We start from the raw sequence: 11,671 nt of genomic DNA, 5'->3' as shown, positions 1-11,671 counted from the left end.
ATACTGCAGGCTTTAGTCTGAACTTTTAAGATGTCCTTTTTCATAAAACTTTAGTCCCCACAAAAAGGAGGTCTCCCATTTTGGGTCAGCCACATGACTCGAGTTACAGATTTGTCTATTCATACGAATTGTTGCATTGACATAGTCACTGTAGGATAGCTAGACTTCAATGGGAAGAACATGCACTATAGAATCTCCTAATTACTGATCCTAATTCTAAAATGTCTATACAAGTAAATGAATGCTTAAGAACCAGAAAACCAAATATCTTAATGCACTGTCAAGAACTCATGATACAATTCTATTGTTGGCAGTACACATATGTTCAGAAGTTAAAGGCAAAATTAGCAACAAATTTTGTTCCATAACACAACATTAAATTGCTGTTACCATACGAATTTCATTCAGAAGCAAAGTCAGTGCTTGGCTTAAACCAACTATGGGTATGCTGGCTAAGGCTTATAGAAGCCATTGTCCAACTAATTCTGAGGGCTACATGTTCCTCACCTCTTCTTTAAGCAAACATATTTTACAACTTTCTATTATATATGAGTGTTTTCCATAACAGCTCATATGGCTTTTAGTTTGCTTTGGAAAGAGGATACGTTCAATGAAATTTGTATGATAACACACTGTGTAAATTGGTTTCTTTTAGAATTATGTTAAATGATAACTTACCTCAGCTTTAGATTAATTTTAAACATTTTAAACCTGGGTTCAGTATAAGACACTGTAGTCCTATACATGTCTACTAAAAAGCACACAAAACTCTATAGAGTGTGCTCCAAATCACTGACTATAGACTGGATGAGGACAGCTAAATACTGTATGAACTCTCAGAAATTTAGGTGAAGTCAACACTGTCCATTCTACTTGTAAATATTTTTTTTCTTTAAAAAATGATAGTCTTTAAGATAAATGCAGTTGGGACAAACACAATTCTTAGAAAGTTAATTAAAATGTTGGGCCCCACTAAGTCCTACTAAGAGAATATTTCTGTCAAAAATATATGTGGAAGAGATTCCTAGCATCAGTAGGTCAAACCAAAGGAAATAAGGGAACAGACTTGAGAAAACACTCTACTTTGGTCTAAAATTAGAGGGTTGTATGGAGAATACAGAATCACATGCCTAAAGGGTTTATTTCTATACATAGTCATATTTTGAAGGGTAGGAACGTCTCCCATCATCACTTTTGATTGTATTTGTTTCAATTACTGGGGTCTTCTTGGTTTCATATCCAACTCCAGATTTATATCCAGCAGACTTGTATGAGACAGCCTTGTAACTGAAATAGAAAAAAATAGGATGTCAGTGGTAAAAGGCCAAGAGTTACTGGCTAATTATGAGAAATTCAATAATTTCTTGTTTCATAGCATAGCATATAATTAGCTACTAGCCATAAATATCAATTTTCTTTTGCTGTGGTTCTCAACCTGTGGGTCCCCAGATGTTTTGGCCTTCAACTCCCAGAAATCCTAACAGCTGATAAACTGGCTGGGATTTCTGGGAGTTGTGGGACCCACAGGCTGAGAACCACTGGTCTAGAGTATTATTTCAGGCTTCCTCAACTATGATACAAGTACCATTCTGAACATGTTCTGTGATGTTCATATCATACATGCATTTATTGTGCACATCTAGAACCTGCCTGGTGTTAGCACTTCACCTCTTCAGAGATCCCCTAGAGACCAATCCCTCCAGCACAACGACAGTATTGTGATTTGGCTCAACTAGTGCTTTGAACATGGAGGTATGGTAGGGATGAGAGTGACAGAGCACCCCCCCCCCACCTCCCCCACCCCAAGTAACATACCAGTATTGTTCTTCCATAATAACCATCTAATTAGTAAATATAAGTACTCACTGTGTCTCTTCTGGTGCCAGGCCTCTGCAGGCAATGCACATCATAATGCCTCCAATCAGGGCCAAGCCTCCAGCAACCCACCCCACAAACAGAGCAGAACCAAATGTATATCTGCAAAATAAAAGGATGTTGGCATTTAGTTTGTTCAAATCTGTGGCTGGAACCACACAAAGTCATACCTTTACGCTACTGAACTCAAATGAGACTTGCTTGAGAAGACTAAATAGTTCCTACTAATTTAATTGGAACTAAAGAATACCTGTCTTACTATGGATTGAAGCTAGTATATTTAAATGCTGCATCTCTGGGAGTGTTCTAAAATATAGTTCTGTTGAGCCTTGAGAGGCTTAAGATATAAGGCAAACACCACACTTAAGGAATTTTATGTTGTTTTTGATTTAGATGCAACTACTCTGGTTTAAATGGATCCTTTTTTCTTTAAGTCCACTCTGAACTTTAAAGTAGTGAGCCTTTAAATTCTGAACTCAATGTATTCTATCTTCAAATTAGGTGCAGTACCTTGGATTGTTCCTTAAAAGCCACTAGTGAAGAATGAGCTCATCACTGAACATGAAAAGCACGTTAGTAATTCACTCCTATGGGTAAGCCAACTCACCCAACTCATATCCTCACAACAAAAGTTGTGCTACAGGACAGCTTAGTACATCAGCTTATTTAAATTATCACAAGAAGTTTGTGGGCTAAACTTTTAAATAGGATGGCAGAGTTATATTAAAGCTACAATGTGTAAGAAATCTCTCCACCATCCTCCCCCCTCTGTATCTAGTGCTCATCTAACTCATAAGCATAGTTCACAATGTAATGTAGAATTTATAGATTGAGTCCACAAACTACTGTGAGTGGCACCATGCTTCGGTAGTATTATTTAAAGTAGAAGACCCCAGATTCAGTCTAGCATCGAAAAGCAAATAAGCAAACAAACAAATAAACTCTTTGCTTGAAACTGTAGTCATCAGTTCCAACCCTTAATCCTAATTCTAACTTAAAGGTGCATCTAACTCTGAAAATGACCCATCCTATCACCTCCACATATCCCACTGATTTTTACTAAACTATGGCAAGTACTCCAGGGGTCACCTGAGAGCAATTCATCACATTTTGAGCATCCCCTGTCTGGTTTCAGCCAAAAGGGTGGTCCAAACACCAGCTGTTACTTCTGAGAGGGAGTCCATACTACTTACAGAGCTGAAGAAATTGCCCTCCCCTGGTGTAGACCATACAAAGCACAAATAATCTGATCTGGCATAGAATATCTTCTTTTGCTGCTATATGATCTCTGATATCTTTTTATACACTTAAATTGACCTATATAGATGGTGCCAGTGAATCCAATGAATTGTCTCACTGATAGACTGATATAAAACTAATATACTTGGTGTGCATATTGATCTTAACTTTCAACAAATAATCCTGGATAATATAATTTGATGAAGGTTCTGGAAACACTGTCAATGAGCCCCAGCCCCTCACACAAAACTAAAATTCCCAGAATTCACTGCAAAATTGAGAGTCACTTTTAAATTAGTTTTCTTCTCTGAATTAGATGCACCCAACTGTACAGCAGTATATATAGTCCTATCAAGCCGAAAACCTGACATTTTGCCTCTAAGCACTAAATATAAAAACATTTTTAGAGTTACCTTGTTTGTAGTGTCTGCATCATATTTGTTTGATACATATTAGCAGTTGACATCCAGAAATTTGTGACCAGCATGTTGGCAAAGACAGACACCCCACAGATTGCACAGAGGCCTATTGGAGAACAAGGTACATTATTTGCTGCCAGAAATTGGAGTCTAAATTTTTACCTATTCTTCAGATACACACCAGACAATATAATCCATAAGTAACTGTATGGCTAAACATCTAAGTTGTGTTACATAGTACTTTCCACTTTCACTGGGGCTAGAGCCGAATTGGGCTGGGCTCTAACCTACCCTCAAATGTCTAGATAGACACTTATTTATGGGCATTGACAATAATGGTACTCTGGAAGCCCTACAGATTCCTAGATAATTTATTAATCAAATCCACAAACAATCAAACCCACAAATGTGGAGGGCCAGCTATATTTTGTTGGTTTCATGGAGAAGAAGGCTAGAATCCAATTGGTGACTTATAGGGGTTTCTCGCACATAATTCCACAATATTCTCACCCCATGTTAGTTGGGAGTGGTCATTTGACTATGTAGGGCAGAGGCTATTTGTTAGATATAGAACAGCAGCTGCGCATTTCCTTGCTGCAGCTCCATTACTTCAGCCACTGATCCAGTTTGGGAGTCCACACAAGAATGTTCCAGCTGCCTTTGACCACCCAGGTATATATTACCCGTGAATCTGGTTGTGTGCTGTGGGAAACAGGATACTGAGGACCTTTCACATTACACATGTATAGTGCTATAATACCACTTTAACTCACATGACAATATGATATAGAATCTTGAAAATTTTTCGGTGGAGATAATACTAGTGCTTCACTGGACTACAAAACCAAAGATTCCCTAGTATGTGCAATAATGGCAATTTAAGTGGAATCATAGTAATATAATTTTATTGAATAAAGGGCTTCTAGAGTGTATAGACCTTGAGTCTTAACTTGCAAGTTAACACATATAGTTGGAAGGTAATCATTTGCAAATCCAAATAAAGTCCTAATTCTGCATTCTATAATTTGAAAATTGTATAAAAGTATTTGAAGGCATGGTAATGTTGCACAATACTGAGTTCTTTTCATTTGTAAAATTCAATATCATTAGAAATATAGGGTAACTCCAGGTAAATTAACAGCACTGCATCCACCAGAAGTGGGTTCTTCAAAGATCTGATGGCATCAAATGGTGCTTGTTGTGAAACCGCCCTGAGTCCCCCCTCAGGGGTGAGAAGGGCGGGGTACAAATGTAGGAAATAAATAAATAAATAAATAAAATAATAATAATAATAATAATAATAATAATATGTAGTTAAGTGTCCCAAACTGGGAAATGGAGTTGCCACAGTGAGTATGACAAGCTGAGTTAGTGGTGGGTGGTGTCAGGACAAGCATTCCTCTCATCTCCCCACCTCAGTTTGGCAGTCCTTTGGAAAAGGAATGGAATGAAAAGAATATGTAGATATGACTTTCCCAGAAAATTGTGCCAAAAAGTTCATTTTTAAAATCTTTTAAACCAGGAGTGGATAAAGGACATTCCAGAATGCCTTTCACCTAACAATGCACATGTTTTTGCTGCTGAAGGTATAGTTATGAAATTTTATTTACAGAGAATGTATGCATTTCTTATCTTCATCCAATTTTATTAGCCTATTGTGTTACATTTGCTTAAAAAATATCAAACTGTTAATTCAAATTCTCTCTTGCTGGATAGCTGATGGCAGGAGGCCTAGTGTGAACTACAACTCACCAGCCACAATACACATGATGCCAGCAGTCAAAGTCATGTTTGCCTTTGCTGAGTCCTCCATGTTGCCAATTCGTAAACACTTCAAGGAAAAAAGAGCCACTAGGAGGCCAAAAGCAGCCAGTACAATGCCCACAATCATCAGAGCTCTCACAGCCTGGAACATTGCTGAAAAACAAAATAAGACAGAGGTGGAAATCACCCATTAAAATTAATGGCAAAGGAACATCGCTTACAAATCTTAACATAACAGTAAATTTGTAATAGGCATGATCTCGGAGAAAGAGGGTGGTCTATAAAAAAAGTATTATTATTATTATTATTATTATTATTATTTATGGCCCTAGGGGACAATTAACTGTCATAGTTCATGTATTGAATGTACAGACAAAGGATGTGCTAAAATCCACTAGGCTTGGGTGGCTTCAAGCTGTAGACAAATTCTTGGAGGCTTGTGGATGATTATAAGATATAATAACACTCAGTACTGAGCTTGAGAAAGTTTCTCTTTGATTACAAGACCCAACATCCCACAGAGAGCATGGCCACTGTGGTCTACTGCAGGTAGTATGCCATTGAATGCCAACTATTGTCAGTGGCAGTGAGATAGAACTATACATTCCATTCCATGGTTGTGGATACCCCTCAAGTATCTGATTTGAGGATGCTGGACCTTGAGAACTGGTAGCATTTCTTTATTGGCAAGTAACTTTGGGCTATTCACAGGAAAGCAGAGAGCTTCTGATACTTTATGAACCAAATATTAAAGGTCCTTTTGCCAAAGGTCCACATCTAAAGTTGCTCTCTATGTTGGACTTCAATTAAATAGACATTGAGAATTGCATGCATTCCTTCTGAACAGCAATGTACTAGGGTTGTATACTTGCAAACATGGCTCTTCTCCTCTTCTTCACACAGCATCTAACTAATGGTCATTGTCATCAACACTGAAAGGTAAGTGTGACTATAGTAAATCAGAGTGGTCATATATTAAGCATCTGGAAACATTGCAATTTTGAGTGAAACCGCTCAATATTTTATCTCTGATTTACTTGGATCAAATTCAAGTATTCTTTAAATTGAATTCTGCAACATCCCTATCCAAATGGTGTGCCTTGTACTCAAGTTGAACTAATCTGTTAGTCTGCTTCTCCAACATAATTTTTTTAAAAAATATCTAGCACTTTCTGTTGCATTTATGAAAAAACATGAATTTTGAAAAAAAAAAATATTGCAAAGCAATGGAGTTGAAAAAAAATCTCATTCATCCTTAGCCAATATTGTATTGGCAATAAAAGAACTTGAGTGAATCTAGTAGATTCAGTTTTTCAGATGAACCAGATGAAGGAAGTCGATAAACCCCTGAATGTTTTGTGACCTAGCTCTTTACAGTGGTGAATAAATGGTATTGTTTCTGAGGTCGAGTGCTTTAAGAGACTTATACCACTTGCATGTATTGACACAAATACGTCTACTCTTGCATCCATATTTCATTTTTAAATCATTTTTTATTACAGAAAGAAAAAAATTATACATACTTTTAAAAAAGTTTGGTTTGTGTGGATTGGGGATGATAGGGATAGGGGAGAGTAAAGAGGGGAAAGAAGAGGCAGAAGAAAGGAAGGAGATAGTGGGGGAGAGAGGAAGAAAGGCGAAAGGAAAGGGATAAGATAGTTAGGATCTGGGAGGTTGGGGATAAAGATTTGTCTTCCAGTACATATTTCAAAAAGACATAGATTTAATTCATAAAACCTGTTCTTTATGAAACCCTATGACAAAGGTATGGCTGAATGTCTCACCATCTTAGTAGTTCTTGGGCCCACCTAATAAATAAGTTCTTACATTCTGTAGGCTACATGATTAATTTGATCACAAGTTTTTGGCCTTATCAGCCAGTGCATGATAACAGAAGTTAACAATCCCAACATTTTCAGACTCCTATTCATCAACACGGAGCTACTAATGCAGAGTTACTGAGAGTGCTATCAGCACCCAGGTTTGGTCACTGTGAGTGTTATGTACAGAACAGAAGGAAGCAAACAGAAAGGTAATAGATGACTTAGTAATGCCTTATGTTCTAGTTTCATGATTCATTTCCATGGTTTCTGTTGAATTGTGACCAAAAGTAATAGAATTGTGTGCAAAAGTCACACAACTGAACCATTAGGAGACACTAATATTTTACATTAATTCTTAAAGACCAAATCCAATGTTAGACTCAAGTAGAGTAGATCTACATAAATAAATGAAATGTACATAAGTGGCGATTATAGCTAAGATTCTTTGTTATACTGGCAGAAATTAAACCTCCACCAGCATACTTCCAGTGGTTTGCAGAAATGGCATAATCTACTCCCTCTGCCCATTTGTTTCCTTCATACATAACAATAACCAAGGACAACCATTCTGCTGTGTTTGGTTGCTCTTGAGAACAAAGGAAAGGAATACTCTCTGCCTCAAAACTAAATTGTTGCTCCCTCATGAGTAGGGAAATGAAGCTAATATCAGCAATGCCCTGACTGTTGTTGTGAGCTGGCATAATGGCCTAATCCAGGCCCATCAGCTGCACTGGCACTTAGAGATGGCATGAATATTCATAGTTATTTCTTCCCAAATCAGAAAAGGGGTTTTTTTTTGAAAGTCAAGAAACTCTGTCAAGAAAAATAACAGACCACTGAGAATTTTTGTGCACTTTTTTCTGAATATTTAATGATCCAGAAGTGTTACATTATTCGGAGGTAGAGGGATGTGGTTTTTGTGCAGATTAAGGAGGAAATAGATTTTTGTGCGCACAAAAAAGTCAATTTTCCATAGAATAAGTACTTCATAATATTTTTGAATATTCAAATAGAGGGAGAATACTGCGAATAAATATTTGTTGTTTTTCATGATAAGAAGAAAATGACTGTAATTATTCATCCTAGCATGTGCACATAACTGAAAGTCTCACTAAAAAGAGTTGGACTTCATTGTGTTGAAATGCACACAGTATTATGCTATATACTGAGGAAAAATATATCAAAATAGAAGAAGCAACATAAAAGTATGAGAGCATGCTTTATTCATCATCACAATGGAAGAACCCAGATTTGGAAGAATCTAGATTTCTTTTACAAGATTATATGTTTGTCACTGATGATCTTTCCTCCAACAACAATTTATTTACCATGTCAGAAACAAATTGAGAATACAGTTATATTATACAATTATATAATACATAAGTGAATTGAGAATACAGTCCAACAACAATGCCATATTTTGAATAAAGAAAATATTTTGCTGATAAATTTTGGTATCTATTACCACATGGATATTTAAGACCAAATTCTGTACTCTGCCTGCTTGTTACTGATAAAAGTACTAATAAAAAGTGCATATATGGTGGATCAGGCATGCTGGTACACCAGTCCTGAATATATGCCTAAATCTTTGTTCCTGAATGCATTTTCAGCATTTTGGAGTACATTCATAATCAGTATCTCGTCATGCTAATAATAGTCAAAATATCTAATAGATTAGTGCAACAAACACCAGACAAATCCATGTTTAGTTAATTGTTTGACTCTCCCCAACTCAGTGATTTGAAGAAAGCAAACACATTTAAAAGCTAACTAAAAGCTAAGCAAAATCCATTTAAATAAATTCAGATATGTGATAACAATTAAAAAGAAAGAAACAACAGTGGTTTCAGCCTAAACATTTAAACCTGACCACCTGAAAGTTTGATTATAATAATTAGTAATATGATATAAGTCTGAAATTAAAATGATCAAATGTAAAATGCAAGGAATTCAAGAATTCTCAGTATGCAACATGTATCACATTGACTGTTTTTCATAGTCTTTCTGTTCCAAACTCATTTGGACTATTATTTATTTATTTGTATTAGACCAGGTTTTAAGCCAGGCCCTTTCTGATAACAGAAAGTTGCCGATAACAGAGATACGTTAAATATCTACTTGGCATCAGACACAAGCTCCTCCAGTTATACAGCACAATAAAATCCCAGTATAATTTTGAAACCAGCATTAGAATGAAATTATATTTTGATATCTTAATTTTTCGATATCTTCCTTCATCAGTAGGGAAAACCCAAATTCCCCGTGGAAAAAAATGTTTCTTTATTGATGAGTTCATGACAGTATCTAGCCAATGGTTTCAAATCCATTCACTCAAATAACTGAAAAGGTATAAAAACCTACTAAATCAATCTTAATTTTGCAGGTGAAAACTGCTACTACATATCTACATTTATAACTAAACCCTTCTACTCAGTATAATTAACATTTCTCTTCATTTATATTAGCAATCCATTTGAAATTTTGCTCCTCATTGATCTATGAAAATTCTTTTACATTCACCACATCTCTCTCTATTAGCCCACTACCCATACCTGGAAGCCCAAGAATGGTGAAATAAGGCCGGCATTCTGTAAGACCCGAACTCTGAGTGACACAGCTCCTCCAAAGGCCCTGATACTGGAATACAGCTGTCACGGGGTTGTCATATAAGTCCTGGGTACTCCACATGTCCATCCCCGTTGCCGCAATACAGCCAGCAAAACCCAGGGCTGAGACAATGAATCCCATCACTTGGCACATAGTGGTGGACATGGTATCCCCTTTGCCACCAGGTTCAGAGAGGCTACTAGCAAAGCTTCAGGAAATACTAGAGTCCCCTTCTCTGTACCAAGAGAGTGTGGCAACCCTTATCAGGTAGTTTCCATTAATAGGCTGTGTTTGCTCAACATGTTTTTGCAAGATAGCGCTGTTTCGGTCTTGTTGGTTAATGTCGAATGTGTTGAGGTGGTGGGATTGGAGGCTGGAGTTCCTTCCAAGCCCTTGTTGGTCAAACAGTCATTGTTGGTCAAGTAAAGGGCAGTTTTCTCTATTCAACAGCATTTGAACAATTATAACACATGAAATACCTCCTTCCTCTTTTCATCTTTAATTTGTCTATTCTGAGATATCGCCAATTGCAATATGAGGATAGAAAGAGAGAATTACAGCAGCACCATAGGGCATAGTGTCAATATTTTATGAAATTACAATCCAATGTCACTCAAATTCAGTGCAACATTTGTGTTTTGTTGTTAAAATTGACTGGATAAAGTGAAACCTTGGGTTTCACTTTTGACATAGCATTTTCTAAGTATCATTTCTTGTTTCTTGCTTATTTGCAATGTGATGTTGTTCTTGAAACTTCAGATAGGTCAATAATTCAAACTTGGTATGCATATTCAGGAGAGAACCCAATATTTCATGGCAGAAAACAAAGCTGATTTCCTCACCTGTTTAAAAAGGTGTGAGAAAAATGTAAGAAATAATTTCAGTCATTCTAAAACAATTCTACTTGCTGAAATAAAGAAGGGCAAAAGCTTCCCAGTGGGAGGATAGTTATATTAGTCTGGTTTAATATGGTTCTGGATGGATCATCCCTCCTCAGTTGATGGGTGTTGCTTTAATATGTTACAGGGGGATGCATCTGTTATCAGATGAGGATTAAGAGAAGACCACTGGAATGTATTGCAGCAGTACTTTGCTATTAATACACAAGAGGTTCTTCTGGAATTGTCTAAGTACCAGTTCAATGGAAGGGCATGTCCCTTATTTACAAAACTATGGAACAACTTGATACTATGAGTCACTCCACTGAATTAACAAAGAGTAGAACCCTTCTGGGCAGGTCCTCAAAATAGGAAAGTGCTTCCTTTTCCAGTCTTGAACATTGTGTAACTCTTTCATTTGTTGCATTCATTCTGTTCTGTATTGGCATGAGAAAAGTCTGCACATTTGATTCTAAGGACTTCATCACACTTACCATTGGCTCCGTAGGGATTCACCAGCCTCTATGGTGAACCCACAGGTTGCTCCTGTCACCCTGCCCCACACATTGCCCACAGCAAAGCTTCCCCATCACACATGGGGAAGCATCACCAGAGGGTTTCCCCCCTTGCTGGCCCTGTTGCTGCCTATAGAACACAGGAAGCCTCCCGTGTTCTTGGGGTAGAGCACCCTAGAAAGCTTACATCACAGTACATCTATGGAGCCCTGCTGGAAATAAGTGTGCATGGGCAGTGTGGGGCTCTGTAGATGAAGTGTGCTTCAAGTGACATAGGACACATGTGAAGACCAGTGTGATTAAGTCATTAGTTTTGAGATTTGGAAGATGGGGGAGGGATTAGAGCCAAAAAGAAGATTTATGGCTCCAAAAAGAGTAGAAAATTGGATAAAATAAAAAATGGGAAAAGTAAAAAATGAGAGAGGACCTGAGAGTAATAAATATTTCATGGCTCCACTGGATTCAGCTGGAAAAAAGGAATAGAAATTGGTGGATCTGAAATAAAACTAGAAAATAAATAGCACAAATCAAGGAAATAATACTAAAAG

General features: G+C 37.0%; 1 protein-coding gene across 1 annotated transcript; it reads right to left on the bottom strand.

Annotated features, from left to right (window-relative positions):
* Positions 1 to 1,115: 1,115 nt before the first annotated feature.
* CLDN18 (claudin 18) lies at positions 1,116 to 9,950 on the bottom strand. Its single transcript, XM_060766800.2, has 5 exons — positions 9,676 to 9,950; positions 5,286 to 5,450; positions 3,528 to 3,639; positions 1,867 to 1,977; positions 1,116 to 1,287 (listed from the first exon to the last, which is right to left on the bottom strand). The coding sequence occupies exons 1-5, from the start codon at positions 9,893 to 9,895 to the stop codon at positions 1,146 to 1,148; spliced, it is 750 nt and encodes a 249-aa protein (XP_060622783.1). The 5' UTR covers positions 9,896 to 9,950; the 3' UTR covers positions 1,116 to 1,145.
* Between the last annotated feature and the right edge of the window lie 1,721 nt (positions 9,951 to 11,671).

Source organism: Anolis sagrei, chromosome 3, assembly GCF_037176765.1.
Source record: "Anolis sagrei isolate rAnoSag1 chromosome 3, rAnoSag1.mat, whole genome shotgun sequence".
NCBI lineage: Eukaryota > Metazoa > Chordata > Lepidosauria > Squamata > Dactyloidae > Anolis > Anolis sagrei.
Note: the sequence above shows the minus strand (reverse complement) of the source record. Positions and strands in the feature narration are given on the sequence as shown.